This window comes from Xiphophorus maculatus, chromosome 15 (genome assembly GCF_002775205.1).
Source record: "Xiphophorus maculatus strain JP 163 A chromosome 15, X_maculatus-5.0-male, whole genome shotgun sequence".
NCBI lineage: Eukaryota > Metazoa > Chordata > Actinopteri > Cyprinodontiformes > Poeciliidae > Xiphophorus > Xiphophorus maculatus.
This window is the reverse complement of record NC_036457.1, coordinates 6,414,645-6,435,395: the sequence shown is the minus strand read 5'-3', so window position 1 is coordinate 6,435,395 and position 20,751 is coordinate 6,414,645. Positions and strand designations below refer to the sequence as shown.

General features: G+C 35.2%; 1 protein-coding gene across 9 annotated transcripts in view; it reads left to right on the top strand.

Moving 5' to 3' along the window:
- lama2 (laminin subunit alpha 2) overlaps positions 1–20,751 on the top strand; it is a 156,758-nt gene that overhangs the window by 19,864 nt on the left and 116,143 nt on the right. For all 9 annotated transcript variants that reach the window (XM_023347282.1, XM_023347284.1, XM_023347281.1 and 6 more), the window contains exons 2-3: positions 16,138–16,308; positions 19,387–19,499. In XM_023347282.1, coding sequence (XP_023203050.1) covers positions 16,138–16,308; positions 19,387–19,499 — 284 coding nt within the window. The remainder of the gene's footprint in view (positions 1–16,137; positions 16,309–19,386; positions 19,500–20,751) is intronic.

Here is a 20,751-nt window from a genome sequence, read left to right as displayed (position 1 = left end):
GAACCTCATTTTTTAAGACTGACAAATAATAGGAGAAATTCAAATGGGTGTTGTTTTAAACAACAGCAGATTTGGAGTCATTTATGAGAAAAGACCTTACAGATTAATATGTTTGTGGACTCAAACATGTTAAACCTAAAATAATTCAGCATTTTGAAGTTGTAGGAAGATGGTATGTTTTTAAAATGTTCATGAATGAGAAACAAAAAATGCTTCAAGCATTTCAGTCCCTTAAACAAGTATTTTGTTGAACCCAAGTTCAACTGCAAGTTTGTTCTAATATCTTGCACATGTAGAGGCTGATAATTTGAGCACATTCTTCCTTACCAACTGATTAAGCTCAATCCTCAAAGTCATATAGTGACCATTTTTCCAATCAGCTTTCACTTTTTCTATCCTCACTTCAAATGTATTTAATTTTCTTGCTTTTGCAAGATGCCATAGATTTTATCAGTTAGAATGAAATAAATTAACCTGATGAATTTTGTTTTTGGCCCATTTGGTTCACAGAACTTCCTTTGTTGTACACATTTCCACAATCAAGTCTTAACATGTGTTTTCCATCTTTATTGGCATGCAGTGATGTTTTCAATGCAAGTTTCAGCTTGCTAGCTTTAAGAAGTTTTGACATCATCTAAATTGCTGCCATCAGAAAAACTAAAAGCTGAGACCTTTGGTCTCATCAGGCCCTTTCTAAAGGTTTGCTACCCACAAGTACTGATTCTTACCCGGATAAAGAAATTGCTCCTCAACAAAAACAATGGAGATGATGTTTGGGAAATATTCCATGTGATTAGTGTGAGTTCCTTTAGGACATATTTAGTTGATTGCTCCCTCCGGATCCACCCACTCACCTTGGATTGTATGTGATTTCCTGTCTGGCCCAGTGGCACTCATCGGTCAGCTGAAGAGCTGACCGATGGATGAAGAGCACAGGAGAAGAGAAGAAATGAGGGCTGAAATCTTGAGGAAAATTGGAAGACCAAGGGAAAAGTAAAAGAATAAGAGGGGTACACAGACAGAGATGAGCAACATTAATGCTTTGGAGCATGTTCAGTTTGATCTCCGCAGCAACCGTCTCTTCCTAGAAGCTCATGCTCATCCATCTGGATTTCCAATTACCCACAATCCCTTGTGACCCCACTGGTCGCTTCTAGAAAATGTTATTTCCTGGCCAGACAAATAGAAAACACGGACAAGTTGAGAAGCTCAGCACACTGGTGCGGAGTACATCTACATGTATACAGCATATTCTCCATTTGTTGCATATTTTTTAAATCTGAAAGTATCTGAAAGATAGTTCAAATCTATACTCTGAAAAAAGTAATCTATCTGGTGTAACAAAAATAAACTGCTATGGCAAAAAACATTAAGTGTTTATTTAATCTAATTTAATTTTATTCCTAAAACCATTTTAGTATACATACTGTCTTATATCTTCATTTTAAAATGTCCGTCTTCAATTATTATAAGTAGCATTTTACATATATCTTATTAATTATATACCGGTACTTAATCAAATTAAATTTTACATTTTGGTCATATTATCGTAATATGGAGATAATTTACTGTTATCAACATACTTTAGCTGTTTACAGAGATTTTCTTTGATGTTTACATCTTTGCTTGTCTTACAACACTAAGATAAAAGCAAGACCAATATATATATATATATTTTTGTGTTACAAAGGACTCAGCATAAGCTCTTCATTGTTGTTGTTGGGGCTCATCTTTAACTCTGGCTAAATGTTCCTGGTTCATCAGTACATTTTAAATTTACTGAGATCCATCTCTAGATTCTACTCCAGAGATGGATGAATCATTTCATTTTTTAGACCCTTCACTAGACACAAGAACACTGTCTTTGGGGAAATTAGAGTTACAAGTAAGATTTTGCAGCATGTCCAGATGGGGTACTGTAAAGCAAACTGGTTGCTTTACAGTATTTCAATCAAGCAATTCATCTTTCTCTAACTGCCTTATGCTTAAATTTATTTTCTGGGGTTGTTTGCCATCAAATAATTCTTAAATCTTTCTGTCTTTCTTGAGGTCCGTTCACTATTGGAGACTCTACCAGGGTCTGAACCTGGACACACAGCCTCTGTGGTTTTAGAGGTATTCTGTGGAAGGCTTGTGTCCCTGTGACCTGTTTGATTCTGATTAATAAAACAGTAACAAATGAATAGGTTCCTGTTTTACTTCCAGATTATTTCGAACTTGAAAGGCATCAACTTCAAGACCAATTCACCTTCTGGGTTTGCTCTGGGGTTTTAATGTAATGCTCATATTTCCATTGTTGTCTCTTACATCTGTGGACAGAGGTCAGCGTGAGCATCCCGACCAGCATGCATCAATTTAGCTTGTACACAATATACTAGCATTCACCTTTTTCAGAAACTGTCACCTTTCCTTGAATTATACAAAACATTTGATCCATGCAGGCACCAATAAGCCTTGACCCAGCTGACTGTGTTACCAGTTCATTCTTTTCCTTCCATCAGACAATTTTGTTAGGTCCTGACCAATACCAGTTGGGAATATCCTTCAAGCGCTGTGGTTGTGAAGAGACAATGAGCCTATCATTTTCTCTCCCACAGCTTGCCTTAATCTAACCTACACATAATCAATATACAATTGAAGCCAGCTGTTTACATACACTGCAAAAAAGACTCTAAACCTTCCTTGTATTAGGTGAGTTAGGGTTACAAAAATAATTTCCATTCTCTAAATGCCACAGAACAATAAGAGAGATTTCTTTAGAAAATTAACTTGTTTCAAAGTAGTAGTTTATATATACCTCTTTAATATTTTTTTCTATAAATCTTATCAGCTGTGCCTACATTTTATTTTCCTGGGGTTGAGATCATAGCTCCACTTCAAAACATTGACCCTGTTCTTCTTAAATTCCTCCCTGGCTGATGTATCAAGACAGTGTTTGCTTAGTGCTCTTTCCTCATTATACCGTCTTACACCAAAAAATTCCCACAACATGACACTGCCACCCTCTTGCTTCACAACTAGGGTGGTGTTTTCAGGCTTGTAGGCATTAAGGTTTTCATTTAAATTATTTTTTCATTTAAAAAATCTCCAAAGACGTAGGGCTTTTTCCCTGTGTGAATTTAACAGTGTAATTTGACTTTTTATCTGCTGTTTTTGGAGAAATTGCTTCTTTTTTGTGTTTAAACTTCCATGTAACTGTTTAAACAGATTAACTTGGTGCCTGAGGCCATCTGCAAATTGTGCACAAGAATGAACTGGTCTTGTGGAGGTCCACAGTTCTCTTCCTGATATCTTGACTCATTTATTTGGATTCCCCCAGGATGTCACACATGGAAGCAGTGGGTTTGATGTGTTCCCTGAAAATACATTCATAGGTGGGCTACAGTTTAATTGACATGTTACGCATTAAGATGTAAGAGGCTTACATAAAAAAAACATCACATAGTTTCATTTTGAGAACTCCATAGCGTATGCTTTTTTATGGCATATTTTATTGAAAAGATACTTAATTCTGGTGACTATAGTTGTAATATGATGCCATGGTTGTTCCATTTTCCTCTCTCCACATCTAACTCACAGATCTTCAGCCAGAGTAAACATAGGGTTTTTGGACAAATTGGTTTCCAAGGTTCTTTGCCCCAGTTGCTCAGTTGGCCAGTGAACATGCTCTGTGAAGAGTTCATGTTTTTCTCCACTTTAAAAGTTATAGCAGCCACTGTGCTTTTGGTGGTTATTAGTAGAGCATTTTTCCCTTTAAAGGTTTTTTGAACTCAAGTCCCTCAACGCAGTCCTTTCAGCCAAGAGACAATTTATTAAACTTCACAGATTGGCTTTGCATGTTTTCGCTTTTCAAAAGCACCACTGGCCATGAAACCGTGTTTGATATTCATATTTTCACACCTTTCAGTTTCTTTTAAAAATAACAGCGTGTAAAATAATCAAGAGTCTGAAAGATTTGTCAGTACCCGATATTGTCCTACTTTTATTTTAAAACTCTGCGAGTTTGAGAAAGATGCTTTGTCTAACCAGCTGCGACTACAAAATATCTAAATAAGCACATATAACAAATTGAAATATTTAGTTATTTTTCCCCCTCTGTGGTCATGTTAGAATTTTAATTTCTAAAAGGTCGAGCAGTGTCAGCGTTTAAGCTTTGCAAGTTTTGAAAGTCTGCGCCCACTCTCTTCTCTCCGAGTAGCATTTAAACTTAAAGAGTAGGAGCAATCAACAGTTTTAAGTGTGACAAATGCAAATCAAAATATAAAAATTTTTATTCTCCCAAGAGAGTCATTCTGTTGTATGTTATTGGGAGGTTGCTGGAGAATATAGTGCTTGTAGCCATGAGAAGATTAGATCGTTTGTGGGATCAGAGGTCAAGTTGCTCTCTCCTGTAAATCTACTCACTGGCATGTTTTCATTACGCGCACCAACATCTCCACTTTATTCCCTTGAGAGTGTGTAGCTGTGTGTGCACGTGTATTGGCCTTGGCTGCAGGTCGGAGTGTAAGTACATACTAAGGCTATCACCAATAGCTCCATCTTAAATCATACACAACCACAAGCATACACATTTATTCGTCCGAGGTGCTTGGGGATGATTTAACTAAGCTCTCATCACTGCCTCATCAGGTATGGATTGGGTGTGAGTATGTGAGAGAGCAGTTGGACCATCAGAGGATAGATTTACTGCCGACTGATCTGAGCTCAGCTAAATCACTTCAAACACTTATCTTGGAGTTATTGCACATAAACATTCCCTCCCCTCGTCTCTGACTTTTCCTTTTTACTTTTTATTTTTGCTTTACTTGACAATTTCTAGATTGATTTTTTTTTTCAACTGTAATTTTCACAGTAAAATATGTTTAAAACAACATTTTTGGTAAAAAGAAAAAAAAAAGTATCCAAACTGAAAACAAGATGTATCTTGTCTAATATATGATGTAAAATATAGACATAAATAAATTATCTTTTCGTCTTTTAATCTGCTTCGTGCTCTCTCAGTTATAAAAAGGGAGAACACTCCCTCTGTTTGAATAAATCTGGTTTCATTCAGACAGCGCCTTTATGCACCCACAGTCAGTCCTTCCTGCAGATTGACCGACACACAAGAATAGGTTGACGGCAGACTATAGAAACTGGCAGGGAAATGTTTCCTCTAATTTCATTGGATTCTCTCGTATTCTACAACTCCAGTTCAGCAGGTTTGCAGACAAAAAATGTTTTTTCAGTATCCCTAATTAAAAAAGCTGCATTCATTACCCCAGCTGAGAGAAACATAACAACTGACGAATGGCGCTTGTTGCTTTTCAGTTCTGGGTCTTCTATTGCTAAACAGTAACAATAGAGAATTATAGATCACTCTAAGTCACTTTATTTTTCTTCTGTCCTGCAGAACAGTCCTTCTGTACCTGCAGAAGGAACCGATTATGGATTTCAGACTTTGATCAGAATAATTAAAAATATGAGTACTGGAACAAATTCGGGGCATTGCATTTAGTAAAAGTACAATGACACAAAACGGAGTGTGATTTAAAATGATTGTTGCATCACCCGTCATCACAATTAGGAAAATGGGATCCAGTGTGTCAAAGAACAGAGATTTTTATTGTGTCAGAGTCATTTTGCCTGAGACCTCCCATGTTGTTTTTATATGTCCATTTAGGGCTTCAAAATGAATTTAATTACTACTAGCAAAACCAGATGCGTCTCTGAGAGATAAACACCCTCCCCAGTTTGCAGCACATTAGTGACTTTAGCCTCCAGTTGAAATGTCTAGGTCCCAGTTTGTGTTTGTTTGTGTCTAAGAAGGGTATTAACTGTCTAAAAGTTAGCTAATTTCCTGTTTAGTCTGAGATTGAGTGTGTCTGGAAGGCGAGTGTACAGATCAAGAATTACACACGATGTGTTTGATGTGTCTCGCAGTACGGGTCATTTGGGAAAGAACAACATGTTAGGCTCTGATTTCCTTCCAGTGAGTATATATCCAGCTAGAAAAATCTTTATTCTATACTCAAAGTGTATTTTTCTAAAATTTTGTATAATTGGATTAATAAACATCTAAACGAAAGAATGTCTGTCAAAGCAACCTTGTGCAGTCATACTACAAAAGTGTGTAATGATAGGACAGAAAATGGTTTTGTTTTCTTGAAATCATTAACACTTTTAAGTGAGATTAATAATGTGATTTCACTTTAAGCCTTTGATCTGACTGTGGTTCTCTTTCCCTTGCTTTTTTAAGCAGTTTTTGATCTCTATTTACTTTGTTGTTTCTTTTTACAAATGTTTGCATTTAATTTAAAACCTCATTGCTGCGAGTAACCCACAAAGACACACACTGCCGGGACAGGAAGTCTTGGTGAGAGCAGGATGTTGACTTAGTTTTCATTACAATTTTCCATGAATACCCCCGAGGTTGACAAAATAGTGGTCAGAAGATGTAAAGACAGATGGATAAAAAAAAATTGATTTATATTCATGTTGGGTTTTTTTTAAGTCTGAAGAAACAAAACCAAGAAAGAATGTTTATCCTCTGCCGTTTGAAGAGGGATCACAAGGAAGAAACAGGCACAGAAAGTTCAAAATCTTAAATGCGAAGTTCAGTGGATGTCGTGTTTCTGTATTATCTTTTAGAGAGGCAATGACCTTTTCAGTAAGTAATTACAGTACAGCACAAGAGCAAATCTTGAGTAGCTCTTCTTTTACATTTTACTTTTTAATGAGCCAGTCTTTCTTGTAGTTTTTAAAAAAGATTATCTGTGGCAGTGGGTCTCCCAGCTTCTTCGCTGTCTTTTGCTATTTTATTTGGATATTTTTAGATTTTGCTTTTTTCACCCAACTGAACTAAGAACTATAAACTCTTAAAGCATAAAACAGGAATAAACCCAAGCGATTAAGTTTTGTGTGAGACATTGACAGTTTGATAAACAGTGTTCTTGGAGCAGTAACTTTATAATCATAAGATTAATTGAACATTTCTTAAAATCAAATGATATTACAATAAACTCTGGCTTCTTAAAATTGATACATAATAAAATATTGGACGGTTCATAAATGTTTTACACTCAGAGGGAAAGCCTTGTCACATTCACTGTGTTGGAGTAAGTATACCTCAAGAAAAGGGCTGAAAACAAGAATGTGATTATGGATCAAAACTGACAAAAACTGTTTAAAAAATTCAAACCAAAATAAAAAAAAAGGTATAGAATAATTAGGCATTCCACATGAATTTGAAAGTAAAAGTGTAACTATTGCAACATCATTCATAATGAAGCTTCATGGCCTACCACATGATTGTGGTTATGAATAGATATCAATCTAATTTTGCAACACATTATCATTTCAACAAGGCAATTTTCTCTGCCTGAATTTAAAAGCAAGCTGGATATCTGAAGAGAATAAGATACTTATGTAAAATATTAGGACTGTGAACGTAAGCGTAGCTGCAGTTTACCTACATGAGTGCATTTTCAAAGATTTGTTGAAGATTTCAGCATGCATTATTTTTTTATGCCCCAGGGCTAACATTCCTTTTCCTGAACTCCAGTAATATGAAAGGAGAAAAGGAAATTGTTTTTAACTTGGCTAACAATGTTGTTTTATGGTATTTTTTAAAGCTAAGTCCATAGGAAGTTGGTGTTTATGTTGCTTTTACTCAAAGAATAGAAACCAATGTTTAATCAAGATCCGTATTCTCCTCTGTGTCTGAGTCTTGTGATGCACCATTGTCTTGAATTCAGATCGTCTTCTGAGTGTCTCTATCCAGGATGTTGCTCTGCATCTGTGTGTTAACATGCATACACACATCAGTATGTTAATACCTGTGTAAAAGGGTTCTGAACGTTGGTGTGTGAGTATTACAGGATTATGGCAGCCTCATCCCTCATTCCTCTCCTGGGCCTGACCCTTTTAAACAGCGCTTTATCTTTCTCTGGGAATCCCTCCATCCATCTCTTGCTCTCCATCAATCTTTTATTTATTTATATTTTTCCTTTCATCCATATCTCTTTCTCACAGCCCAACACTAAGGGAGGAGGGCGAGATGGAAACTTACACAGGGATACAGAGAGAGATGATCTTGTCTTTTTCAACCGTATTTTTATTCCATCAAGCATACATCTAGCCTCAAAACTCCACAATAACACATCCATCACACATGCAATACGTGCGCACGCACACTCACAGAACAAAGAACGCCCTGCATATCATCTTCGACCATGACGGAAAAAGTAAATAAAATTCAGTTCTTAATGAAATAAGAAATCTTTATAGGATGAAACAGAATATGCTGCCACCTTGAGTTTGTGGAAATGTGAAGAGTTTGTCCTTAGATTTAATGGACACTGGACATGTTAATAAATGACTGTTTTCAATGAGATAAAGATGACTAAAGGGTATCAAAATCTGATACGTAGGACGATTCAGTGATCCTATGTTTTCTGTTACCTGTGTTACCATTTAAACACATGGACTGATGTCTGAATGTTGTTGAATGGTGCTTACTGGCAGTGGTTCTTGACCATGAGGACATCTCCTTGTGCTTCACCCCGTAACCAATCAAAATGCAGGAAATATTTTAAATCTTTTAATGCAATAAAAAAAAACAATGTATTACTGCACATAAAACGTGAAATACTCCATCTATGCTCAGCAGCAAGTCAGGGATGCCAACTCAGCATTGATTACACTTGCGTTAAAGGAATAGAAAGCTACTTCAAGGCACAACTGACAGATAAGTTGCATATTTTTATCTGGTGCCCATACACTAATCATAATGTCATGGTTGTCAGTTGTCAGTATTACTTATTTCAAAAACTGTCACTGATGCTTGTGTTGTGTGTCTGATTTTATTGAATAAAAGATAAGGTCTGCTCATTCTTAAAACTACCTTCAGATGAAATGAAACAGCACGTTCTTTCATGATTAGTAAGAAGTTCTCTGTATGGATTTAATTTTTATCTTTAGACAAAGCGCTCAAGAAATGAAAGTCTCCTTTAAGCTTTCATATATTAACAGTTTGTGATACAGCGTATCGCCACTATAAAGGTAACTAAACTGCAAGTTGTAACGTAGTAGTGTTGATCTTCTCACATTTTGGCTTTCATTTAGTAGAAATGTTAGGAAACAACTGATAGAAATTCATTCTGATCCAGAATCTGTTTCTTCACTTATCTGGTATTGGGTCACAGAGGTAGCAGGTCCAGTGTAGACATCGAAGGATCCCAAGATGTCCCCAGATCTAGAGAGATCCCCTTACAGGGGGATAATTCACAAAGTGAGTATCCTAAACAATTTGCTGAAACACCACAACCAATTTACTCTGACTTGGACAAGAAGAGACTCTACTTTGAGTTCTCCCTAGTTAGCAAGTCTAAAATTGTAGCCCTCGAGAGCACGTGTCCTTCAACTTTTAGATGTCTATGATCCAATATACCTTAAAAAGCTGAATTGTCATTCTCAGCATGCAGTCAACTTTTGCACTGTCCTGCTAATGACCTAATTATTTGTTTCCTGTGTGTTGTATCAAAAGATAAGGACATCTGCTATTGAGGACTGGAGTATGACAATCATGCTTTAGATGGAGTTACTCAAATTATCTCTTCAATAAAGCGTTGTCTGGAAGCTCAGTCCAGATCTTCCTGATCCATGTTGTTTATTATGATGAGTAAGATTTGGAACATAGAAGAATAGAAGAATCTAATAAAGGGAGAGCTTTCCCTTTTGTTCCAGGTCTTTCTTCACTGCCTCAGACTACATGAAGGCTCTAATTACTGCTGAAACCCCCTTGTTCCTCCATGTGCGGTGCCATGCTGACAGCACTCCTGAACAAGCCACCCAGCTTTGTAAACTCCTTTACATGCTGTAGACAATCCCCCAAACTGGACGGAGCATTTCACCCTTTTCTGCTAGAAAACCGTGTCCTCAGACTAGAGAGGAAATGACTCATCCTTACTGCTGTACTCGGCAGCAAACTGCAAACTTGTAATCTAGATCCTACTGAGAGAATAAATCTTATTCATTTGCATTGATCGAAATGGTTAATATTGTTAAGAAACATTGCATTCCTAGTTGTATGATCTCATAATTTACCCTCTACAATCCAAGCAAAACTTTAAAATGTTTGGGTTTTCAGCCAACAACCCATAACCCTGCCCATTAATTGGACAATGATGTTTGGACAAATCAGTGTCCTGTGCAGTGTGAAGGTGGACTTTATGTTACAACAATCACCTGTTTGTTTTCTTAAAGCTTTGGTCATCATAATGACTGAAGTTAGTTTGTGACTTTGAAGGAGAAGTGCTTTTTGTCTTTGACTTTACATTTTTGCTCATGGTGCAAACATGGTGCATTTTATCAAAAATGCTCATTACTTTTCTTGTAATAATTGCTAAACAATATACTATTGAATGTTCAATAGTAATACTTCTTTGAATGTGTCTCTCCAGTTTTTACCGTACTTATAGAGGCTAACAGTATTATAATTTAGATCCTTCATAGCAGTTAAGCCTCTGAGACATCTGCTTAACAGAGCGTACAGGTCAAGAAAAAAAAGGCCATCAGACAGACCTACAGACAGGTTACCATGGTTATCAGAGCAAAGAGAAGAGAATGGAAGGTGATAAACCTGAGCTATGTGTGTGACTGTCATAAAACTATAGTCAGACAGCTCTTGTGTCCCTCGTCATTCAGCGAATATGAAACATGAATTCATGTCCTTTCTACACATTTCCCATTTCTCGGTTGTCTTGCCTTGCAAAGAGAAGACAAATGTCATTAGTCTCAATTTAAATCATGCAAATATTTATTTTTTTATATATAATTTTGACTTCTCAGAAGTTGTCATGGTACATGTTGCACAGACTTTAGAGCCAGCTGGTTAGGCCCACAGTTCTCAAACTGTAGTAAGAATACCACAGGAAGTATTTGAGCTGCTGTTGCTAGTAGTAACTACAAAGTAAAGTACAGTAAAAAAAACAGCGAGTTAGTCTGTGCTTTGCTTCTTCAGAACCATCTCAAAGAAAGTGCATTGAAGAAGTATTCCGGATATCCCAGTACAAATGAAAGCATGTGACTGTGAACCAGGAATAAACTCTCTTGGTTTTGGTATTCCGTACCTCTAACGACAGAACTTCCAACTGTGAAAACTTTTGTTGAATAGTGAAGAGGAAATATGATCTTGCCTTCTAACTAAAATAAATAAAAAAAACTGTCTCCATAAAAATACATTGATGCCTAAATGTGGTTGAAGTTGATTTTACAAGCTAACTAAGTCTATCTTTCTGTGTCTTTGTTTTGATCAACCTTGATTGGACATTTAAAAAACAGATGCTGGTGGTCTTCCAGTGTTTGGAGAGTTAAATCTGAAAATGTTACTAAACCAAGATCAACTGTGTCTAATGTTCAAGTTTTAAAATAATGTTGATTTTCAAATTGACATGGCCTATGATCAGATACGCAAGTAGTAGCATACTAGATAAACTAGTACGCTAATATGTATCTATTATTGTAAACCAATAATTGGCTTACAATAAGCCAATTATTGTAAGCCAATTATTGGCGTAATGTAAGCCAATAACCCATATCTCTACATTTTGTATTTTCAAAAACTGTAGCAACATGTTTCCCAAATTAAGTTGGATAAAACTGTATGTGTAAGATTTGATGACATAAAAATTGTCAATAGTGCAAGTAAACTTTTTTTTTTTTACTCTTGCTGTTAAGTTGCATATGTCAGGCAGTCACGTTGCATTTTTAGGAAAATGTTTTGGGTGAAATGTCAAACATTCCAGTTTTTCCAATAATGCTTTCTGCAGAAGCAGGAGAGATGCATCAGTAACTACTGACAGATTAGGAAAATGTAACCATTTGAAAGCTAGTGCAGCTAATAATTAAATCAGACAAGTTGATTTGGTGCATTGAAATGGTAATTGTTGTTAGTGTAAGGCTGCTACATTAACAGGTGTAAGAGGTGGAACCTAGATTATTATTATTATAAAAATTATTATTATAAAAAAAAATAAGTGTTATGTAATGTGCACTTTTTGACTCAACAGGTTAATGTGAAATGAGATACATCTTTAGAGAAAGGCATAATCTAAACATGGGCTTTTAATATTTTCACCTCTTACCACAGTCAAACAAAAATCATGCCACCATCTTTTGATACATTGATTTATTTTTCCCAGCCAGTTTGACAGAGCAAGACTAACCAGATTTATTAATAAGCTTAAAATATTAGCTGACTCAAATGAAGGTACCATAATTCTTTTAAGCTTTTACAGTCTACCACGTGTATTAGTAAGCAACGTCTTTTCCAGATTTTGAATCAAATCTCAGAATACATAGGATATTGGCTTGATTTCCTGGCACGGTGTATAGCAGAGCTATAAAAATAAATCCATGGGAGAAAGTATTTTGATCTAGCGTTAAAGTCTCAACTAAAACTGGAGTTTGAATTATCTGTTTGTCATATGACTAAAAGACAGAATGTCTTTTATTTTATTTGGGATTAAAAGTCTTAGGTGTGGATAGAATTTATCTTTAGAAGACATTAATGCAGATTGTTTGGCTCTTAAGAGCTAAAACATCAGACTGAAACTGTTCAAATAAAAAATATGTCAGCATCAGAATGATGTAAAGAGCAGAGCACACTCTTCTCTGACAGGCGTCTCTAGAGGCTTTACAAATATCAGTTTTAAAATCTTGAGACACCCAAAAGAACAGTTACAATAGATAGATGCTGAAAGGTTTGTGATACAGCATTTAAAAAACAGTTTATTGTTGTGGGCGTGATCATCAGTGAAAAAGGTTGACTTTTTCTCATCTTGCACTGGTCTTACAATCAGTCTGCCCTGCATGGTCAAATAAAGGTTAAATAAAATAATTAAAACATTTATTTTTTTAGATAAGGCTGTAGAAATGTGTGTTTCCTTTTGCTTCCCCGTGTTTTTTGTACTTCAAATAGTTTCCAGGACAGTTGTTGTTCTTAACCTCCCGCAAACACTGGAGGTCCACCATAAACATCTTTATTTCTTTTCATAAAGGGATTTCACATGCAGTGAAATGTGGTTTGCTTCCTGATGCTTGCTTGTCTTTCTTTGTTAGTCAAACAGATTTAGTTAATTCATACTGAGCCATTTACCAATTTGACCAATTTTATCTAAATATTTTGTCATTTTTCAGTGGTTAGTGGTAGTGCTAACATCAAAACCAATATTCTCCTGTCATCACCCATTTACGAAAAGTAGTGACAACCAAAATGATCAGATTCAATGATGATCTCATCAATTCTGGCTCCCTATCTTTGAAAACACTCTAAAATGTATCCAGTCATTGACCATTAATAATGGAATTTGGAAAAGAAAATAAAAGGTTTTGTGAAATATTGTCTGTCTAACACTCTGAATACCAATGCTGGACCAACACTGTTAATATCACTGTTGAAAGACTTGGATATGGCCTGTTTGACTGATTGTGTTCATGATAAGCTGTAGTTAAGCGCATGAGAATGTTTGTGGAAGAGTCTTTTGGTGTCTCAGATGTTCACAGCACATCAGTATTGACATCTGGCCGAACAGCTGGACCCGTCTGGACAAACACACAGAATGTCTGCAGATTGATTTTTTTTTTTCTTCTTCGCTTTAGTTTTCCTTCTATGTAGACATAAGGGACTATGATTTCCTATACATGCTAATTAGCCATAACAAATCAGTTTTATCCAAACCAGGAATTTCTTATGCAATGTCGTATGCAGTTATGTATGTTTCCCAGCTAAGAAATTTGAACCATGTGTATGTTGAGAGTTCCAGTAGATTCAGTCAAAGCATTTCAATCTGGATTTTACAATGGGAACCGAACAGTTGAGCAGCAGTTGGAGTTCAAACTCTTCCACATTGTCCATCTGCACCTGGGTGGTGATGATGACTGGTATGTGTAAATAATCATCAGCCAGGGACCTGGGCCTTTTTTTCCCACTGGTTACTTGCATTTAACTTTATTTTCAAAGATGCTGTGGTTTCATTCAAAAGTTTGAGATCCTCATCTTATTCACTTTGGCATCAGATATTTGGACAGGAATTACAAATTAATATTTGGAAACAGAAGAATTCAACATGAATACATTAAATAGTGCACGATTAGAACATATTGGAGGTAGACCATTATATTGTCTTGAGCTTGATCTTATATTTTTCATTTCCACTGGTAATTCTTTTCTAAAAGGATTAAATATGTTGGTAATTTTAAGGTTAAGACCAATTGCATTTTGGCTAATTCCTAACAATGGTTTTTACTTATTGCTCTAGTGGGACCACTTCAGCAAACCCCTCCTTATGCAGAATATAAAGTGTCTTAAATGTTTTCTCCTTTCTCTCTAGTGCCCTAAAATGACCTGTATGCACAAAAGAAGTACTTCACCTGAGCTTTCATCCTTTAAATAAAAAATAATGATAATTGTGTTTTTGGCTTAATTGTTTGAGACCAAGAATACTTCAAGCCTTAAGAATAAAATGTCAATTGTACTTGACCCAAGTTGGCAAAATTGCAGAAAATTATGAAAATCTGTGCACAAATGTTCTTTGGCATAAATCACTTTTATTAATTCTTAGAGTAAGAGCTATGTTTTTAAGTCAGTAAATTATTATGGACTTGTGATCATAATTTTTCTATAAAAGTGGGATATGACAGTTTTGCAATCTCAACCTGCTCTATTGGGCAAAAGAACATCATATAAGTGTTGCCTGTTAGCAACAATTAAATTATGGAAGTATTTTTAAAATTACCATCAGTTCGTAAATGAAAAAAAAAACAGATAGAAATCTACCCAAAAAATGGCCCAGGTGTGGAGGTTGCCGTTTTTGAATCGAACTCTGAACTAAAGATGGACCTTTGCAGTGGGAGAATGCTACACATTCATTGTCCCCAGCATTTCATGTTAGTCATATCACAGTTTATAATTGTCTGTATTATTTGTTATCTTGAAATTCCAACAGGAGTTCTTTATTGGTATTTGCCAACACAATATTAAGCATACATTAAAGCAATTACTAATGTCCGGTATGCTTGAATTTTAGATCCTGCTTTTGTTTTCTGCACCTTAGACAAAATTTATTTGATCATTTTACTTGAGTTTTTGTTTTATTTTGAAACATGAGATTCTTTTCTTTACGGCCAACTTGTTTTCCTGTCTGTGTTTCACAACTGGGTTCAATCAGTAAATGATCTTCACCTGTTCCTAATTAGTTTTTAGTGTTTATCTGGTTTGCTCTGGTCAGAATGAGATTACTGTTTCTCCAGTTTCTGGGTCCTTTCAGCAGATGTTTATTTCCAGCTTACCTACTCTGCTTTACCTTTAGTTTTGTTCCGATGGTCTGAATTAAGAAGTTAGTTTTTATTTCCATTTTAATTGTTTCCTCTCACTTTTCAGCCTGAGTTTGGAAAATTTATTTTGAAAATTCTCGAAACATGTACTCTCCATACAATGTTTTTAAATAAAATAAAATATAAGATGTAAGCACTGTGATTACCGTGGTTGATAGCGTTACTCTTTGTCTAATACCAGCTAATTCAGGACACCGAATAAAAATCATGTACATAATTTTTCATAGTTAAATCTTCTGTAACTGATTCAGTCTGTGGGGGTAAATGAAAATAATTGCTTTATGCTGTTAGGAGAAATATAATTCATAAAACCCTCAACCCCTCTCTGTTCTCGGCTAATTACTCTTAAACTCGGTAATAGAGAAATTTAGGTGTTATTTTACCCTTGGAAAACTGGGGGAGGAAAATTATTTTATTTATGATTTATGATTTTTTTTTATATGAAATGCAAACCCAGCTGTGATACAGGATGTGCTGGAAAATCCTAATGACTCCAATAGTAGCATGCTTTGATTAGTAATTATCTGACAATACAGCTTCTGTATTCACTGGATTATTTGTTCAAATATCATATTCATTAGTGTGACTGATAAATTAAGGATACTTCTGCCAATAAGTTTCTTTTCTTTAAAAATGTCATTGTTTATCCAAGCAAGAATGTTTCACTTGTTTTGTAGCAGTGCATATAGTTTTTTGTTTTGTTTGTTTCTATTCATCTATTAGTTCTTGTAACCAGGTATGTCTTGCTTTTCTGTTTCTCAGGACTGTTCCCAGCGGTGCTGAATCTGGCTACAATGGCAGACATAACAACTAATGCTACCTGTGGCACAAATGGACCAGAGATGTTCTGTAAGCTGGTGGAACATGTTCCTGGTCAGCCTGTGAGGAACCCGCAATGTCGAACCTGCAACCAACGGAGTACAAACTCATTTGGTGAGAAAGATTCTCAACCCACAAGAGTTCTAGTCTGAGAGATCACACAAACTAATCATGCTGCTTTGACTAATTACTAGATTTTTTGGCAGATGTTAATCAAATTTTTGTTAATCTAAGATTATGATTATCAAATCAATTGAAGAATCAGTTGCTAAATAAAAAGATGAGAAAGGAAAACTACCTTAAAGTTACTGAATAGTTTTTACAGACAACCAGAGTGTTTCAGAATAGATCAACTATTCAATAAGGCATTCAGCAAATCCTGCAGCTGAATGAAAAATAAAGACTTCCTACCAATCAGGCTAACATTATGACCAGAATACACACACTGTCTCACCACCTCTCTGCAACTGTCCACCCCATTTTGCAACAAACTGTGATGCACTGTGTAATGTAACACTTTTCTTTATCAGTGACACTTCTTTAACCTGCTAGTTCTCATAATGTTATGGTTACAACTGTATATGTGAAATAGCAAGTTAAGAAAGTGGAAGAAAAAAAACGTATTTGTCAAATTTTTATCTTTTACATTTCAGGTCTTCAAACAAACCATTTCATCATCATGTACTTAAACCGTGATGTATTGATTTTTTTAAAAACTGTAGATAAGTAGTATGGAGGGTCAAAAATAAATTGTCATAAGATTCAGCTATGTTTACAATTTAATGGTATATTGTGAAATAAAGACTAGATACTGTGCTCCTTTTTTGCTTCTAATCCTCATTGAGCCTGACTAGTTGATTATGACCCCATACAAAATTAAATGGAAAACGTGTCTTGCTGCTGGTAGATATTACATAACCATATTTCCTTATAGCAAATATAGATGATCACATTCAATATTCGATTGTCAAAATGTGTGCAATACATAACCCTGGAAGATAAATTGATACAGTGAAATGGCCAGCATCCGATTATTTTACATTCACTTTTAGATTGGTTTTATATTCCCTGCTTTAACAGCATGCTTTGCTTCTTGTCCAGTATATTTGTCTTTGGGCTTGTGATTTACCTGTACAAAGTCTGAGTTCAATTTAAGGTTATCAGTCAGATATTTTTCATCTTTTTATCTGTTTTCTCATTTTTGACTCAAGGTATTGCCATCTGCACATTCCCAAACAGGTCTTAAATTTGTGCTTTTTATGTCATAAAAAGGAAAGTTTTGAATGGTGTTTGTATTTTTCTTTTCATGATCAAAAAGGAAGTTGAAGAAAAGCTTCATTTGATGCATTCATCTATAAAGTAAACAATTCACATGATCTTTCAGAATTTTGTAATTTACTGCATCCATATTTATAGCCTTTATTCCAACATCCTCTAACTAGAGCTTCATTTATTTCCAAGGTTAGAAACAATCAAGGAAAACAAAATTAAACAGTAATCTAGAAATAAACTAACCATAGGAAAAATTGCAGTTATTAGAGAAAACTCATATCTTACTCCTGCTATTTTAGCAGGAATAAGATACGCAAGAGCGATAATACAACAACCATGAGCCAAAAATGAAGACGGCCAGGCTAAGCTCCTCCACAGGCAGGGTATTGTGAACAATATGTTTTAATTGGCTGTTTACATGACTGTTATGTTGAATATCTCTTGGTACTGTGCAGGGACTTAATGGTGTGTTGTTGCAATTAATTTAGCAGACACTAAAACCAAGATCTCACTTCTAAGACAACTTGAATACATAAGGAAATACTGTCACTTACTGGAAATCGGTGTTATTTTGAAAGAATATCAAAGTCAGGGTAAGAATTGAAAAACTGCAATGTAATAGCAATGTTAGTGTATGAAGACTATGCATTTTGAATATGAGTCAGTGCCACAGAAAATGTGGATGGACACAGATTGCCTTAGCTTTAAAGGTATATGAAAAAATTAAATCCACAATATGCCAAAAATGTTCCTCCATTTGCTTAAACTCAGCCAAAGTTGTGCAAAATAAAGTGAAAAAATAATGGAAGGTTGGGTGCTTTTTTTGACAATCTGACCAAATATTTATTACTGTATTGAACAGATTCTGGTTGTTTACTAAGTACACTGTGTGCACAGTTGTTTGGCGACTGGGGTTAAGTATTATTTTTTATTATTTTACCACAGTACTCTTAGTAAGCAGGAAACATAGACATCTGAGAAAAGTAATATTTTTTTCATTATTTTTGCATGTTGCTCACATCAGTTTTGCAACTATTAAAGTGTATGTTGAACATTTTTTCCAGCTCCATTTGTTGTTATTTTTTCTCTGATAAAGTTAGAATAATAACTTATGTGTTTACAAATAAACATTTCAGACATAATGTCTGACATATGGATAAAAATAACAAAAAATCTGTGCCCAATATAGTCCTTCCGAACTAAACAGGAAAGCTGCAGTTGTGGAATATCTCTTCCAGTGACAGCACTGTAGGAAAGTTGGTTCCTGGAGTCTTCATGCTTGAATCACCTAAAATCTTGGCCAGTTAATTTGTGTGACTCTGCACAAAATGGTTGTTTGTTTTGTGTCTCGACAATTTCAGAGTGCTCCATCTTTGAAAGACTTTTTAAGGTGTTTACCTGATCAGAGTCAGATAAATCTCTGTTTTTACCTTAATATAGGATGCTGGTGCTTGAGCCACATTGCACGAAACACATTATTGCTGATGTGCTGAAATCCAATAAATATTCAAGTTTATACAGCCTGGAGTGGTATGATATAGATAAAACCATGTATATGGTGAAAATGTTAATTTGCCTATTAATTATGCGCACAGTTTAATTTAATCTTTCTCTGTATTTCATGAAAGAAACTGAATTTTGAGGAGAAACTTTGAGGAGAAAACAAGCATGAGAACTTTTTTAAATGCTGTTTTCTTTGACTATCAGCAGTTGTCACGTTTTTCTTTTTTTTTTTGGAAATGTTGAACCTAAACTTCAATTGATTGACAGCTGCCATTCCAGCCTGAAACTACACATCTGTTTGTTTCGTCTGCCTTCTACCAGCACAAGATTCATCTGTTTGGTTTTTTTGGATGCAAATTTCACTGATAAAACATCAAAACGTAATTTAATATTCTACCTTTTTCTGTATGTGTGCAGAGCATCATCCTATTGAATATGCCATAGATGGAACCAACCGTTGGTGGCAAAGTCCTTCTATTATGAATGGGATGGAATACCACTATGTGACAGTCACATTGGACTTGAAACAGGTAAAAAAAAATACCACAGACATTTATTAATTTGACATTCTACATCTCTGAGCTCATTAAATTACAAGTATAGTTAAACTAAACTAAACTATTCAGATTTTTTTTTCTATTTTTGTTGTCTTTAAAAGGCATAAGTGGAAAACAAAACAGTGACTTTTTATTTAGAATGCCTGGCTAAAAAAATCTGAAATGTTTTAGCTGTATGTTCAAGGTTGTTTTCTGTTGGAAGCTTCATTTTTGAGAGGGGAGTTGGAATCAGCTTTTATGTAAGTTTTATATAAACACTTGTATGTCACAGACAATACAATGGGTCTTTCTGCATAAGATAGTTGAAAACAACACAGTTTGCCAAACTGCTGTACACAAAAACACATCAAAACAACAAATAAAACATTAAAATCAGCATCACAAGCAAGCCAAAAGTCAAAAAAGTTTTGTTTTTTTTAGAAAACATTTGCAAACAGGACATGCATATGGTTGTCTGACTTTTAAAGGAAGATAATGTCTCTATATTTATATTTTAAATGGCTTCATTGAGAGAAAAGCGAAACCAAAGTCAAATTTCCTCTGCAAAAACTTAGCAAAAGAAGCTGATTCTGATCTTTACTTCAAAATAACACTGCATTAAAAATGTCCTAATCCCCTCTTAAACTGTGATTATCAATAGGCTGCTAAAATGGTTGTGCAAAGCCTCTTTTCACGTGGTGATAATTGTAGTTTAAAATAGCTGGAGAGAATGTTGGTGGTGACCTTTCATTTTTAAAGAAAATTGCAATTAAAGATGTAGAAATTCTGGGAAAGCATAACCTCCAGAGCACCTTCATTTTCACACAATTTTCTTCCAGCTTGTCCTCATCAAAGTCAGTCATTAAAACGGATGAAGCATATCTGGATCCAAACTATTGTCTGTAATAAAGGACACTTTTTCTGTCTTTCCTGCTGTGGCTTTTCTAATGTACATATTTCACAAGATGTTGTTTTTCAAGCATATTAAATTAGTTATTGCTGTAGTAGGAAACCCCAGAGACATGGGGAAGGCACTTATAGAAAACTTTACAGACAGAAAGCCACATGTATCAGTCTGCAGTTACGTTATTGTGAGTGTCTCTGTTAGTGTGGGAGGAAGCAGACTTGCACAGAGCAAACCTACGCAAACACATGGAGGGATGTATGGCAACTTGAACCGTGGAACTTTTGGGGAGTATAATGATAGCATCTTTCAGTAGCCATATGATACCTTATTGTGTCATAA